Raw genomic sequence first — 17,039 nt, 5'->3', positions numbered from 1 at the left:
ACAATATATACATCATGGGCAAGAAGTTCATACTACCCGAGATATAGGCTCCGAAAATTCAAAAAATCCCTTGGTTTTGACGATAAGTTTAGTTTAAATCGAAATTTGTTAAATATATGGTAACATGGGGCGCCTTCGCCACGTTTTTGTTCAAAATGTTCTCATACCTACACCGTTAAAGTTTTTTCAAATATTATTTTTGGTACAAATATTAGCGTATCTTGGCTATGAGTTTTGATATATATGTGGTTATAATTTTGTTTTTAAAATATTATTTTTGAGAATTTACAAAATGTCTAAAATGTGGCGAAGCATCCCCACCCATGGGGCAGCTTCGCCATCGATATTGAACATTTCCCAACGGACTCTAAAACTGTAATTTACAATACTTTTTCCTTAAATATCAACATTATGCGAATAAGGAATATGTTTTCTATTGAATAATCAAAAATGATTCTAAAATTCACAAATAGTAACCGATTCTAGCGGTTAATTGGAATAGGTTCCTTGAATTTAGGTACAAAAATCATAATATAACCAAAACAAGATACGTTTATGCTAATATTTGATTTTAACTTCACATTATAGTGTGGTATATCTATGGCATAAAGAATTGAAGTTAAACATGACAAATTTCTGAGATTAACCCAGCACACCCCTATCATGGCGTAGGCGCCCCACCCCCAACATATCTCATAATATGAATATATTGACATTTGTTATTGTTTTTTTCATGCATATTATTGGGATTTCTATTCTTCAGCAGTTGTCTTCTAACGGTATAAAATATATTTTTGATATCACAAAAGGTAAAGAAGATATGACAAAAAACATATACCATAATTATTTTTCGCAATACCCTCAAAACACAAAACGGCGTGTGTCCGCTATCATACTTATGACACAACTTCCAACTTTTGGGAGATGATAGATCTTCATTAAACTCAGAATTTTGCCTTTAACGGATTTTTTCTACCACTTGTATTTTGCGAGAAAATCGGCGATGGCGTACCCGCCCCAGTGGCGAAGGCGCCCCATGTTACTATATATAGCCGGCCTTCGGCCGGGGAGTTAAGACTTTTTCCTATGGACAACAAATATCGGCTAATGCGAACAAAATTTTCCTTTAAATCCAAATTGTTTTATCATCGCTCCGAATCTAGTCCGTATATTCAACTTAAGCCGATTCTCTTTACTATTTGTTTATTCTTTTCTTTCCCAATCTACGTTTTATACTAAAATTGTAGGGGTTACAACAATAACATATGTCCTGCAATCCCATGGCAGAGGGTTCTTTACAACGTTTCCAACCCAGCATCAAACCTGTGCTGCTACAACAAAACCGGAAATCGCTTCGTCTGTTTAACTCCCCAGCAAACCCCTCATGTGGTACCCCCACTCATCTAAGTGGCTTTATCTGTCCCCCGAGCCTTTATGAATGCAGCCAGTCCAGGTTACAGAAGTTTTGAATGTGGACACAGATAACCATAGATTGATTCCAAACACATGCACAACATGATACGTTTCACCTTCTAAACTGTCTCACTTAACCTTCCTCCGGTTTTACTTTAAAGCAGCCAATTCTCTTTATATGAAATCTGTCAATAATGGATCTGCTATTTTACGTTTAGAATCCAGTTGTCGACCTAGATATAATAACAATTAATAACATGTTTAGAAATACGTTTTTGCAGCATACTTGCAAATATTGCAGTGTGTAAGGATTAACGGCAGTACTAACCGAGGAAATACTGCAAGTTTTGCAAACGGTACTCGTTAAAAATGCACGAAACAAATGCAGTGATGGGCACTTGCACTATTGATTGAACTACATCTAGTACAGGAGGACTGATAGCTCAATAGTAAGCAACAATGTTGTAAATTTGTAACCTTCATAAAATACCAGATTTCATTTGCCCACAAGACATCTATTGTATGCATACGGACAACCAGAGATAATATGTATGCACTGATTGAAGCTATGTAGTGTCCTTTTACGTGTTTCTTTACCTCTTTCTGTTTGCTGTCGTCAAACTAACTCTACGGAATATGTTCAAATAAAGTTGTAGGTGACTATAGATGATGTATACTTTAAGTCATACTCGAAGGAGATACATATAGTTCGAACATTTTCCGACTGCATTTTAGTTTGTGATCCATGATATTTACCTCGTTCTCAATAACCTCAAATATTCTGAATAATTTGTTATTCTATAAAGATGTAAAAACACATTTAAAATATAAAAAGCAAAAAATATCAAATAAATCATACCGATCATTCACTCCAACTGTATTTTGGAATGTCGTGGAAATATCTGGCAAAGTTTTCATCATAACAAAGTGTGCTAGCCTACCACAAATGCTTATTCAGCAGTGTCTGCTAGTTAAAGTCAGTTTTCTTTACTTTATACAATTTTTAACAGTTCTCTTTTATGTTACAAATGTTACTTTTAATCTTTACTTTGTTATAAAAAAGCAATTTAGGCTTTAAATTTTATCTTAGGAAAATGATAATCTAAAATACACACAATTTATTGTGGAGAAAAAAATGACTGTAGCAGCAATCAGCTGATTGTTTAGCTGTCAAAACCATGCATTTTGATACAGGGTTGTACTTTTAACAAAGAACTGTGTGGCATTGGGAAGAAAGGATGAGAAAGCTAAGACTTGAACAAATTTAACAAAATTTAAAAATATGCCCCTTAATTTGTTAAATTATTCTATAAAATGTTTATAATGAATAAAAAATGACTGCATTGCAGCACATTTTTGTGAGAAACCTCACATTTTGTACAAAGACCACTCACTCTTCTCTCATTTTTTACTCTATGTTTATTCCATCTCCCTTTTACAAATGACGACGATGACACCAAAGAATAAATGAACAAAAGGAATGTGTGGAGAATTCTAGTACATCGATATTTATGAAATGCATTTGTTCCTATTAAAATTAAAAACAACAACAACAATAATAATGAAAAAATTAAGACATAATGACCGTCGTAGTACGGGTACAAAGTAAAAAAAATTAATACAATAAAGCACGTACACGTACAAAACGTCGTCGTCAAGCAAACTCAAGGAATTTCTAGCAAATTTACCCCAAAAGAAACGTACATTAGCTATGAACGTTTGCCGAAAGTTGTTCCCCACCTAAGGCGATTTGGACTTAATGATTTTCATTTTTCGGCGTTGTGAGAATTGTTTTTCCACTAACCGGAAATATAATTTTATCCAAAAAATATTATAGACGAAGTCTAAAGATGGGGGAACAATTAGGAGACTTGAAATTTTTTACAGATGAATAATGGGCTCGCTAGCTCGTTTGTACGGCGAAAAAGAAATAAACCCAACTCACATCCACTCAACGGACGGCGCACCGCACACACACAGATTCATGCCAACATTTCCTCGGCACAACACACCAAACACACGACGATAATGGATATGGCAACGATTACGAACTACGACTCCGACAACAACAATGACGACGGGCTACATCAAACTACAACACTACACAGCACACAAAGAGAGGCGACGAAGACGTGCAACGAAATTGAACTCGAAAAGGCGAAAAGGAATTGAAACATGAACGATGGTAATGGTTGCTGATGATGGAAAAATGTTGATTAAAGGGGCGTGTTGGCAAAAAGGGCGTATAAATTCTTCTAGGACACTTTTGTCCAAATTTTTTATCGATCTTAATTTTTCCACAACATTTTTTCAACACTTTCTCTTTACAAATATCACTAAAAGCATAAAATTTGTTTCATCATAATGCTGCTAAGATTAGAGATTGTGGCGACGACGTCGAAAAAATTTTTTCTTCACATCACACACAGCTAGCAGCAGTAGACAAGAAATCAGGTTTTCAAAGCCTTTCATTTTCACATTTTTTCACTTGGCTCTTTCATCTCTTTTTCTATTCTTTTTGCAAATTATATAAATTTATTTGATATTGTGTGACTTTTGCAATCGATTGTGCTTGGGTATTTATTGAAATTTATTGCACAATTATGAGAATTTTTGTTAATTATTCACCAAATTTTTTCAAGAATTTTCACGATGTGCTAACGAAATTCATTTACACACACTTTACACCGACATTAACGACGACCAATACCATTTTGCGGCGAATTCGTCATACGGCGACATTGAAATGTATTTTGCGCACAGAGTTGTATGCAAACGTATTGAAATGAGAAACCGATTGCTGTGCCCACACAAATCAACTGTTCACATCACATCATTAAGAACACAATAAGGCCAACTAAAAAAGCACTCTTTCAAATTGAGGGGGTTTCGCAATCTTCACAAGAGATAAATGGACTCGAGAAAAATGTTTGAGAAACCAACATAAATTATAACTCTTTTCACAAATCACTTATTTCAGTCTGCTTTGTATTGTGTTTTCCGTTCAAAGAACATTCGCGTTTGTATCTTTTAAGATTCTTTGTTCCATTTTTTAATGCTTTTTTGAACTAACCTCAATTCAGTATGCGAAAAAAACGCGTGTATTCTTTGTTGTGAATTAAAAGTGACTGAGTTTTGTGTTTTTTCGCTATGTTTCTTCTCACCGACACACTCACTCATACGCACAGTTGCCGTTTTCGTCTCGAAAAACTTCTACGAAGCGAAGAAAAGCAATTTCCAATAGAACACTTTTTACATTCGAATAAGATGTTTTAACATCGAAACTTTATAGAATTGTTAAAGCTTGAGGTTTCCTCAAATGTCTTCGATAAGTTTTATTAGTTTTTCTGGACTTTTAAATGCGTTTTTTAATGAATTTCCCGGATCTATATTTTACACCCATCTAACAAAAATTCACAGTTGCTTGCCACTGTAGTAGAAGCACAAATTTATGTGGCAACACTGCTGGGCGAATATAAAATAGGGGACAGTGTTGTACTTTGCTGGCAACATATGCTCAAGTTTTTAAGGGGTCTGTAGACTATGTGAAACAGTAGAATGAATGGGCAAAATATGTATTTAAAGCATAGTACACACGGTCCAACAAAACTGACAGTCAACGTACTTTTACGGCAATTTTCTGGCAAATAAAAACTTTTTGTTAGCTAAAAATGATTGAAATACAACATTTAAGGTATAATTTAGTGATTAGGAAAGTAATTATTCAGCTAGACTTTGATATTAACGAAATAGACCTCGATGACTGTCAGTTTTGTTGGATCGTGTGTACTATGCTTAAAGGAGTGAAAAGTTTTTTTCTGGGGCTCAATTCTGTTTCTATGAAAATGTGAAATGAAAAATTTTATGAAGGAAATAAATGTCAAATGAAAAAAATTATAAAGAAAATATTTATCATTTCAAATTTTCATAGAACAAGAATCCAGCCCCTGCATGGTATAAGTAAAGAGGTAGATTTAAATGAAAAAATCTATAGAACCCTTGTTTTTCCTGAATTCCTAAAACTTCAAAATTAAGCAACAAGTGGGTTTGTTTACAATGCATTTTTTAACATGTTATAAAAAACGCGAAAAATGAATGAAGTGTTAAGTTTTCTCCACATAATCGAGTTGTGAATATGATAAAATGATTGTTTCAATGCAAATCTGACGAATTTCTTCCATACAAATGGTCTAAAAACAATATTCAAAAGCATTGAATTCTATTGTTTTTAAAATTGTTTGGCATATTATTCAAACACCACACATACATACACAGTTTGTTCATATTGTTTTGAAGTTTTTGGAATACTCGAATGAAAAAATTTAAATTGACATAAAGCTTTGGCTAACCTTTCTTATTAAACCATGAGCCCCTGGACTTTCTAATTACCCGGCCTTCGGCAAGTGATTTAAGACTTTCTCCTATGGACAGGTGCAAATCTCAGACAAGGGAACAAAATATCTTTTAAATTAAGATGTTTTTTCTAATTAGCCGGCCTTTAACAAGGGAATTTTCGGAACTTCAGATTGCCATATCTCGGGAACTATACATTTCCCAGAAGAAACTAACGATATATTGTATATATAAATCTGTAAAAAACACTACCTGTGGTAAATTTTTCATTTTATTCCTATGTATTTTTATTTTCTGGGTTAGTATACATACATACAATTAATGTACTCAAGACACCAAACAAGACGTAAAACGAGTGAAAATACTCGACTTTGTGGCGGTTTTATCGAGAGATATTTCACTTGGCGGTAATGGCAAGCTTTTCGAGCCAAAAGTAGCAAAACTTGAAGATTGGATCCCGCTACATATAAGGCCGCCATCAAACCATCTGCTTTTTCACATGTATGACATCAGCTGTTCTATATATTAGTATACCCAAAGTGATAACATACATGTGAAAAAGCAGATGGTCTGATGGCCGCCTTACAGTTCTTCTGTTACATATAACTGGTCAGACGGCCCTGTGTACACTGTCGAGTCATTGGGCGGCAATATACCCATTTTGGAAATTGAGAAAAAAAAATCCATACTCTGCGAACGCAATATCATCGTGAAATTAATCGCATGAACCGCAAAGAACCATACAATTCCAAATGGTTTGGTTTCAAGTGTTTGCAAGGCATGTCGCTCTAATAAGGGGGAAATCACTGAAGATGGTACTATGACCACAAAATACATTATACGAGAAGCAATACCGGTACAACAGCATGATACCAGTGTTGGTTCGGCTAATGATGATAATGAAGAATTTCTCACCTTGCAACGCCGACCCACAACAATTACATATGAGGCAGTGCCAGCAGGAAATGCCATCCACATCATCCTGTCGTTCACATGAATTGGAAAAACTAATAGAAGAAACTACCAAAGATGTGGAAGAAATTGAGAATGTTTTCTTAACTCTTGGGCACTCAGAAATTGCAGGAGGATGTTGGTTAAGGATATCGACTGATTCAGACCTGCCGCTATAGATATCAGTTAGAATTAAGTCTTAGATGCCTGAACGGTAGTGCCAAATGTCTTTGCTGGTGTGGCTCAGAGAAAACACCATACAGCACAGCTACCGACATAAATTGCGTACCTGTGGAAAACCCCACAGCTTTTTCTGGGTGGACAAACTCTGTTCGAGAGGGTTTCGTGTCGTTTCTGCTCGTAGATGCGATCATAGTGGAACACCAGCAAAGCTATCTATATCCCTTCCTGAAACCATGTTGGTTGATAGAAAGCTGTAAATGCTATTTCAAGGGTGGGCCATTGTAGATTTATGTCAATATCATGAAGGGAAAAATGTTATCGTAGTAAAAATTTTTAGATTCTTGCAGGTTATGGAACAGAGCAAAATAAATAATTAAAATAGTAAGTTACAGTGTTTTATTTATAAAAGCAAAGAGAAAATTATTTTCTAGTTTTAGTGCATTTATAAATAAAACAATGTATGTAACTTAAAATTTTAAATTATTTACATATTTATTTCAAAATATTCAACATGATTTGTGAACCAAACTTCAATTTACCACAAAAAATCGATATTAAAGAATTGCAAAATTCTTCCGATGCCGAAAGGAAACTATCTCTAAGTGATCCGTCGACACGGCATTCCATTGATTGGCTATCGCAAAATGTCAAACCTAAAATTTCATATTTACAAAAAGAATATCACGTTTTACCAAAATTCTACGATCAATTTGAACATTTAAACTCCGTGCTAACTGTCAAGGAAAATCGATATTTAAATTGTCGTTGGAATCAATTCTTAAACAATGCACCACAGGAGTATGTGAAGATACGGCTATTTCGAGATTATCAAAAGGAAGGCGAGTAAGTAATTAAACCTCGCCCATGTTTGAGTCTAATTTAGTGGCTTCACGTTACCACATTTCTAAAATATACATACATATGTATGTATGTCCTTTTCCTTTCAGATGCTTTGTGGTCAAGCGTAAAATTTTAAATGGTCAATTTTATGGGGTGGACAATAAATTGGCACCAATACCACAATTAAATGATCCAAGGAAGTGATGCAATTTGAACGGTGTGCATTGAATCCTTCTCGTAAAATACCTGGGACTTAAGTTTCTTTTTGTGGCACAAATGTTTACCATATGTGGTCCTTGTTATATCAAACATATCATATATACATACACATTTTTATTTTTGGATGTTTGTTGTTGGACTTTTTATGGTCAGTTGATAATTTTATGAAAATAAAAAATCCATTTTCACCCGAAATTTCGTTAGTTTTTTCCCAACTTTTTCAATGGTGGTATTTTACAAACATCCAAAAATTTAATATATTGGTCAACACATAAAAATCATATATGTATATTTTTAAGTGGGAGTTCCATACTTGGTTCCGTTTGCCCCTAACCGGATTTAATAAACCCACAGAGTTTCAAATGTCAATTCCATAGCGCAAACGTCAAATAAATCTTTATAAAGGTTAGTTAACCTTCTTTATGAAGCTCTAATGCAAACGCCGTTATACGTAGACTTATGTCCACTTCCTCTAAGACGATTCGAAATTAAATAGGTTTGGTTATTGCCAAATTCCTGTGGAAATTCTTTTTTTTTTTCAAAAATAGAAGTAATACGATTGAATTTCCTTTCGAATCTAAAGGCCAGGGGCCTAATTACGACATTCGATTCGATCGAGTGTTTGCTCGTGAATGAAAAAATCGAACTATGAAAACCTAAAGAATATTAAGAAGGTAGATGGCATGGTACAATAATTCATAGGTAGGCCAGGTATGAGAATCGCCAAAAAAATACAACCCTGTCGCTATGGCTTAAAACGTCAAAATTGTTTTGATGAATGATAACGGATGAGTAAACAAAGAAGAAGAAGAACGAAATGTTGAAATGAAAACAAAACAGAGTTGAATTTTTTGATCAATAATAAATATCAACTCTGCATGTCAACACGGTTTTGACAGATTAAGCCATAACAAAAAAAAATTGTAATCAGCTGTTAGCTGTGGCCTACCTAAGAATTATTGTACCATGGTAGATGGTAAAAAATGTGTTTATTTTAATGCAATAAACTAAAAAAACAAAATTATTAATGAAAAAATTTAAATATTTTTTAAAATCGTTGAATAATACTTTGGATAATAATTTTGGAATGATGTTGTGATAGAAAAATGTACGAAATGATTTATTTTTGTAAAACTTTTTGATATGGTTGTAACAAATTGCTAATGCATCTACCTTAGTAAATGTACGGTTGGTGGTGCGAATAGGTTTTTATAGATCGATTTTTTCATTCACTCAGCAAATACTCGATCGAATCGAATGTCGTAATTAGGCCCCAGAACAGAATCAATTGTCGCCTGATTTGCTTGCTTCCCAAATGTCAAATTATAAAGGAATGCCAGAGCCTCCTAAAGGGGAACGCTGGCGGATTTGCAAAGAGGCTCTGGCATTCCTGTATAATTTGACATTTGGGGAAGCAAGCAAAGATTGATTCTGTTCTGGCCTTTAGAGAAACTATGACCGAAGACCGTTTATTTACAGGAATTTCCATGACCCATTTTTCTGGAAGTATAAAAAAAGTACTTTCTACGATAGACATTCCTTATATCATACCTTATGTTAAAAAATTACAAATTATTTTCAGAATTTTGTTAGTTTATTATTAAAAAATGACAACATTTCTATAATAAAAACACTTGGATAAATGTTCCTTAAAAGTATCCGTAATTACATTACATTGTCCAATGGCACTACACGGATCGGGATGAAGATATTATTTTTGACGCATCGTTCCACTCTTTGGGTACCTCCCCCCAAAATTTTTTTCGTTAAAATGGCGAACAAGATAACTCCCGAAGGTAGTATCGAATTTAGTTCGTAATGTGCACGTCGAAATATTTCTACCAAACATAGATCAGCTTCAAATATGGACTATATAAGTCCAAACCTCTCAAAGAAAAGTTAAAATAATCGTGAAAAATTGTAGTACGGTACAATTTATATCGAGGGCAAGTCTATACATTCTGAAATTATGGCCCCAAATGCTCTAAGAAGCCAAAAACAAACTTACGAATTGACCATGGTGTAAATTCGCCTTGGAATTGACTATTCGATTTGGCCGAAACTTTTTACATCGTAAAAGATCTTCCAAAGGTACATCAAGTTCTATGAAGGTCCCTCAAAAAAGGCCAACATTTTCCCTTAAGTACAATTTAAGGATTGTTCGAGGATAGTTTTCAAATTGTTATTGAAAGTAATGGCCCAAAAGCTCTCAAAAATCCCACTGTGACCAACTAAAATTTTTGATGGGCACGATAACTCTGGAAAGCAGTGATTGGACCAACCTTTCCACATCGTCAAATTTCTCTCACATTTAAATCAAGTTCGTCTATGGACTATATAGGTCCAACTCCTTCAGTTAACGTCCAAACAAAATTTCACAGTTTTTCTAAATGTGAGAAATGTACAAATTTAGTCCATAAGTCCTGAAATAGTTACCCTAAAAATGTTAAAAACTTACTCCAACAACATCGCCCTTCGGAGATTTAAGTCCAGTACACGGGAAAAAATTATTTCCTTTATACGTCCCCCTTATTAGAGCGACAAGCTATGGGGGAACTTAAGAACTGAAAACACTTGAAACCAAACCATTTGGAATTGTACGCTTCTTTGCGTTTCATGCGATAAAATTCAAACTGATCCGCGAGGTGGCCATAAACTATGTTTGAGTTGAAATTTCTCTGGAGAGCGAAAAATATAAACGGATTTTTATTCATAATTTTTTTTTAATATCTGCAGTAGTTTGCCAATTTCTAAGACAAGAAAGGAAGGGAGGGGGGGAATGGAAAATGCATTCTTTGAAAAAAATATTTTTGTTATTTGTTAATTATTTAATTTGCATGTGCGATTTATTTTTTTCCTTATAAACTTCTTATTTCAACATCAATCGTTTTGTCAAAAAATGAATTGAGAAATATTTGGGTTATACTTTTCTGACACATGATATTTAGATTTATCAAGAGCCATAAAAATTGGTTCTCATTTTCCCGACAATTTCTCAGGAGGAATTTCTGTTAAGGAAAGCTCTCATAAAGTACATCTACGTGGTAGCAATCACTCAATATTGACATAACTGGACTTGGCTAATTTCTTAGAAAACCACCGATATTTGAAAACAACATTCGAATTGATTTGCATTTGACACTGTGACTCAAAACCTATAATTAATACTACACCATTTTCACATGTAATTCGAAGAATTTCAGTTGTAATTTGATTATTTCATTTGAAATTCGAAACATTTCACTTGTAATTTGAGAATTCCAATTGAATTTCGAATTATTTCATTTGTAATTTGAGAATTCCAATTGAAATTCGAATTATTTCATTTGTAATTTGAGAATTCCAATTGAAATTCGAATTATTTCATTTGTAATTCGAATTTTTCCATTTGTAATTCGAATTATTCCATTTGTAATTTGAATTTTTTCATTTGAAATTCGTATTATTACATTTGAAATTCGAATTATTACATTTGTAATTTGAATTTTTCCATTTGAAATTCGAATTATTACATTTGAAAATCGAATTATTTTATTTGTAATAAAAACAAAAATACTCTCATTTCTTCTTTATACTAAGGTGAAGATAATCCAACCATAACGCTTAAATCAATAAAGGATCGTATTCATCTTAACTTAAAATTTTTTATGAAAATTATATTTTTGAGACTTTTTAAGCATTTTGTAATAATTAACTTTTTTCTCTAAAACGTTTTCCTGCAATCGGGTCTTCTTTTAAAAGTTCCAAAAACTTTGGAGGGTAATATAGGTGTATCCTTACATGCCAATCCCTTGGTTTTTGATTGGGAAAATAACAAATCCCTGACTTTATATGATTCTAACATTTTTGATTAAATTTTTATCCTATATTTAAATTATTATTATTTATAATACTTTTCCACATCATTGTGTCGACGTTTTAAGTGTACGCTTCCAACACCCTCTCAACCATCTGGGATGATCCACAACCTTAAAAAAAACTTAAAAATGGATCATCGTTGCCACCACCCTTAATTTAAAAATATTTCAGATGCTTTGATTTTCAAATGTAATAATTCGAATTTCAAATGAAAAACTTCAAATTACAAATGTAATAATTCGAATTACAAATGGAAAATTTCGAATTACAAATGAAATAATTCGAATTTCAAATGAAAAAATTCGAATTACAAATGAAATAATTCGAATTTCAATTGGAATTCTCAAATTACAAGTGAAATAATTCGAATTTCAATTGGAATTCTCAAATTACAAATGAAATAATTCGAAATTCAATTGGAATTCTCAAATTACAAGTGAAATGTTTCGAATTTCAAATGAAATAATCAAATTACAACTGAAATTCTTCGAATTACAAATGAAATTATTCGAATTACATGTGAAAATGGTGTATTCATATGTATATATAAATATTTAAAAGACATGTCTACAACATTACAAATACGTTACACAATAAATTACACTAAATTTAAACACTAAAAATACAAACAAAAAAAAAATAACCCTAATAAATAGACCTCGGATTCTGCATAGGAATTTTTAAAATACCAAATAAAAAAGTTCATATTTTCTGGTGATTTTATATGTATTTTTGTCATACTTTTGCATATTTCCTATTGTATTTTGCATATGCAAAATCCAATGTCTACTAATAAAATATGCACTTAGTATTATTTTTACTTTTGCAACTCTTGCATATTGGCCTCAAAGAGAGCTGTATTAATTTTATGTTTAAGTGAAATTAATATTTCACGACTTGTAATGTTACGCATTTCATTGGCAACATATTCACCATATGTGACATATTCATCACGCACCAGACTACCAACAGCAGCAACACCAGAAGAGGCTGTTCCTGCTGGATTCGTTGTAACAACTGTATTGGGAGGAAATGTTAATGGCGGTGAAGTTGCTGACATTGTGTGTATTGTACCCGAGGCGGCCAATGTATTACGTAAATGTAGCTTGGACGAAGATGTTGGTGAACTTAGGCTAGATGTGGAGGCATTTAATATGGTCATTCCGGATGACTGTTGTTGCTGGTGGTGCTGTGATTGCTGCGGTTGAGTTGGTGTTAATATGGTTGCTGTATGATGACCCGAAGCATCATAATAAATACGTTTGGTGGTTGTGGCGCCACTAGGAGACACCGTATGTATATGATGATGTGTTGTGGCGGGATTTTGATGATGTTGCTGGGAATGATGTTGTTGCTGCGGATGGTGTTGTTGTTGTGCGGCATGATGTTGCTCATAGTATTCACCCTGATCATGTGTTTCTCTACGTTGTATCTTAATAATTCGAGCCGGTATTGTGTGCACTGTTGTTGTATTGTTGGTGGGATTTGTTGATGCAGCACCGCCAACCATATTACCATTTCCCCCATTATTTACACTACTTGTAGAATAGTTAATTTCTTCATCAGATGTACCCTGAATATTCAAAGAGTCTATCTGATCATTGTCATCTTCAATGTGATGCAAATCTTCATGTTCGGTTTCAACATTGGTTATTTGCAGTTCACTGGCACCGGCATGGGTATAGGTTGCCGAACTATGATGTTGCTGCTGTTGTTGTTGATGATGATGGTGGTGGTGGTGTTGCTGCTGATGTTCCAATGGCGGCACACTTATTTCTTTTATGGTCATTTTTGGTTTGGTATCTTCAATTTCTTCCACATCTTTGGTAGTTTCTTCTATGAGTTTTTCCAATTCATGTGAACGACTGGATGATGTGGAGGTGGCATTTCCTGCTGGCACTGCCTCATATGTAATTGTTGTGGGTCGGCGTTGCAAGGTGAGAAATTCCTCATTGTCATCATTCGCCGATCCAACACTGGTGTCATGCTGTTGTACCGGTATTGCTTCTCGTATAATGTATTTTGTGGTCATAGTACCATCTTCAGTGATTTCCTTTATACGTCCCCCCTTATTAGAGCGACATGCCTTGGGGGAACTTAGAAACTGCAAACACTTGAAGCCAAACCATTTGGAATTGTATGGTTCTTTGCGTTTCATGCGATTAATTTCCCGATGATATTGGGTTCGAAGAGTATGGAATTTTTTCTCAATTTCCAAAATGGGTATATTGCCGCCCAATGACTCGACTACCTCAACAAGCAACTTGTGTTTTACATCTTTTTTGCGATAATCTTCGTGGGTCATATCCCACAGGCCACGGCGTTTGCGATATTCTTGTATGAGGGCCAGTGTTTTTTCTCTCGTCCATTCCATGGTCATTTTTCGATTCTTCCTGTATTTGGAATCTCTTCTGTGTTGTTAGTATCTGTGTGTATGTATGTTTCACCGAAACCGAATGTGTTGTGAAACTTCTACTTCTCAGATAGATTTTATACAATGTTGCTGACTGGTGACGTTTGTTTAGATTCTTTTTTGTTTTTGTTATTTTTTCGTTCTTTATTTATTTGTTTTTTTCACTTGTGGAACGAGACACCACTTAAATTTGAACTAATAGAAAGTATTAATAAATTGAATTGTATAAAAGAAATTTTAATCTACACCGATATTGAAGAAATAGATTGTTTGCTGTATTTTTTGATGCTTTCCGATAGGGATACATAAGTCGAGTTTTGCTATTTGACGAAAAGTGCTGCCAATCTATGAAAGGGATGTTGCATGACACAATAATTATGGAAGATAACGTAAATGATTAAATATTTTTAATTTTTGCAAATTAAATTTACGCTATTTTCATCTAGACAATCCTTTTCTTAATGCTTTGAACGGTTTTCATGAAATCTATTGACGCTCAATGGAATGACGTCTTGTGTGTCTTCACGATAAGACCACACGAATAAGTGTTCCGTTACATGTTGCTAAGGAATGTTGCGGACTCAACTCCATTGTCCTTATACGTTCCAACATCTGTCCCAAGATCCCCAGAAGACACCTCAGAAGACATTTTCGAAGACATGTTAGACAAGTAGTCGGATACTAAGCATTTGCATCTCCAATGTTAATGCCTGAGGTGATGACGGGTCTGATGCGAGGTCTGAGGTGATGTGGGATAGCGAATGAGCTATCTTTACCGCAAAGGTTATTCACTGGTTGCACTTTTTAACATCATAAATTGTATTTTTAGCATCGAAATGTAATTTGTACTGGCAACAGACTTTGATAAGGTAATCATCAAACCAATGTTTGATTGATGGCTTCAGTAAACATTATAAATTGACTATAAAAAATAAGCTATTCACTTGTCTGTCGCTGTTTGACATCTTCTGAAATACAAAGTAATAAAAAATAAACAACTGCTAAATATTATATTAAAAATATTGCTAACTTTAATAGATGATACATATATATATATATATATATATATATATATATATCGTCACCATAAATGCCCGAAGACGTAACCCACAAAACCAAAACTTTACAGGAGAAGCAAAAAACGTTATGAAATTAAAAACTGTTTTACGAAATATTAATCTTATGAAGGCGAGTATATGGGATATTATCGATCATATACGAAGGGGAATAAGTAGTGAAACCAAAACCGCGGAATTGCTTAGTTTTGCGATCCTCCATTACAACAAAATCTGCAATATTATCCCATTTTCCGAAATGCCATTTCTTGAATAGGATCGTTGTTTTTGAACGTAGAAGTTTGAAATTTTGCTAGAGCATGTATTTTAGCTTTATGTATCAGATTACGTCAAAAAACGAATTTCGATCTTCATGTCGGTTACGTCTTCGGGCATTTATGGTGACGATATATATATATATATATATATATATATATATATATATATATATATATATCTATGTCTTCTTATAGATGACCACAAAGGATTCTTATACAAGACAACAAAATGTTATTATAGAAGATCTACCCGTCTTCTTAGAGAAGACCGCGAGGTCTTCTTATCGGTGACCGCAAGGTCTTCTTATAGAAGACCACAAAGTCTTCTTATAGAAGACTACAAAGTCTTCTTATATAATATCGCCAGGCATTCTTGTAGAAGACCACTTCGTCGTCTTATAGAAGACCACCATGTATTTTTATAGAAGGCCACAAGTTCTTCTTATAGAAGGGCAAGAGGTATTCTTATAGGAGACCACCACGTCTTCCTATATAAGACCACCAGGTCTTTTTATAGAGACCACCATGTCTTTTTATAGAAGACGACCAAGTATTTTTATAGAAGACCACAAGTTCTTTTTATAGAAGACAACCAGGTCCTCTTATAGAAGACCACCACGTCTTCATATTTAAGACCACAAGTTCTTCTTATAGAAGCCCCAAGGTCTTCTTATAGAAGACCATCAGGTCTTCTTATAGAAGACCACTTTGTGTTCTTAGTGTGGAACAGGCAGTTCCTCAAGGTTGGGTGATATCTCTGGAACTGTTTAACACCTTCCTCTCATCTATTCCGGCCTCTTCCAGATGGCATAAATGTACGGGCTCTGTGTCCAATACATGGAAGGCAGAGGTGAGAACTAAGTTGAATGTCATGGTTGATGGTAGAGAATTCCGACCACAAGCCACATTCGACTGCATGTTCACAGCTCTTTGTGACAAGCCGAGATATAGATCAAGGTCCACAAGTCCCTATGCGGCGAGGTTGGGCGTGTAGTTAAAGAAACCTTGTTAACCACATACAAGGCGATAGGTCGGTCTACGGTAAGCTATGCGGCACCAATAGGGTCCGCGAATATAATTCCAATGGGATTAAAAAAATATTCAATTCTGTCAGAATGCCGCCCTGTGAACTGTGAAGGAGACAAACATTCTTCCAGTACTTCCGCGGGTGCTACAATGAGAAGGCATCTTCCTGATCTGGAAAGAGAGCTCCAACGTTACAAAACAGAACCCCCTAGATCATCAAGCCTATCAAGCAGTTTTAAATAGCTTTCACACGTATGCATAAACAACTATCGTGTTAATGTGGTCCTCGGAGAACATCCGTCTTCTATCGCAGTTGAAGGGCGTCAGCTGTCACGACAAACCAGAGTAGTTTTGGATGGTGCAGCCGTCTGAATTCCTATAGGGCAATGATCGATGACACCGTACAAAACATCTGCCCAGCATGTGGCACAGGTCCGCACCTTTTCAACT

The 17,039-nt window shown here is 34.4% G+C and overlaps 3 protein-coding genes across 19 annotated transcripts in view; 1 reads left to right on the top strand and 2 right to left on the bottom strand.

The window, feature by feature from the left end:
• mask (multiple ankyrin repeats single KH domain) overlaps nucleotides 1–4,847 on the bottom strand; it is a 64,057-nt gene extending 59,210 nt beyond the window's left edge. For 2 of the 17 annotated variants that reach the window (XM_073961499.1, XM_073961511.1), the window contains exon 1: nucleotides 4,487–4,847. The gene's annotated coding sequence lies outside the window, so the exon portion shown is untranslated. Of the gene's footprint in view, nucleotides 1–3,117; nucleotides 4,125–4,486 lie in introns of those variants that run through there. The other 15 variants (XM_073961514.1, XM_073961509.1, XM_073961513.1 and 12 more) reach the window with 13 other exon arrangements.
• Nucleotides 4,848–7,390: 2,543 nt separating this feature from the next.
• LOC141391321 (uncharacterized) lies at nucleotides 7,391–8,076 on the top strand. Its single transcript, XM_073964233.1, has 2 exons — nucleotides 7,391–7,743; nucleotides 7,848–8,076. Exons 1-2 carry the CDS (start codon nucleotides 7,412–7,414, stop codon nucleotides 7,942–7,944), a joined length of 429 nt encoding a protein of 142 aa, XP_073820334.1. The 5' UTR covers nucleotides 7,391–7,411; the 3' UTR covers nucleotides 7,945–8,076.
• Nucleotides 8,077–9,543: 1,467 nt separating this feature from the next.
• On the bottom strand, nucleotides 9,544–14,527 carry LOC141389658 (uncharacterized). Its single transcript, XM_073961496.1, has one exon. It carries the CDS (start codon nucleotides 14,195–14,197, stop codon nucleotides 12,635–12,637), a length of 1,563 nt encoding a protein of 520 aa, XP_073817597.1. The 5' UTR covers nucleotides 14,198–14,527; the 3' UTR covers nucleotides 9,544–12,634.
• Nucleotides 14,528–17,039: the final 2,512 nt, after the last annotated feature.

Source organism: Musca autumnalis, unplaced genomic scaffold (genome assembly GCF_047663935.1).
Source record: "Musca autumnalis isolate F117 unplaced genomic scaffold, ASM4766393v1 scaffold_1, whole genome shotgun sequence".
In the NCBI taxonomy this organism is placed as follows: Eukaryota; Metazoa; Arthropoda; class Insecta; order Diptera; family Muscidae; genus Musca; species Musca autumnalis.
Note: the sequence above shows the minus strand (reverse complement) of the source record. Positions and strands in the feature narration are given on the sequence as shown.

Bases quoted from the DNA above. Each gene is read 5' to 3' on its own strand.
- LOC141391321 (XM_073964233.1), top strand. From the start codon at position 7,412: ATGATTTGTGAACCAAACTTCAATTTACCACAAAAAATCGATATTAAA. The intron at 7,744-7,847 runs GTAAGTAATTAA...TTTTCCTTTCAG, and splicing joins GATTATCAAAAGGAAGGCGA to ATGCTTTGTGGTCAAGCGTA.
- LOC141389658 (XM_073961496.1), bottom strand. From the start codon at position 14,197: ATGACCATGGAATGGACGAGAGAAAAAACACTGGCCCTCATACAAGAA.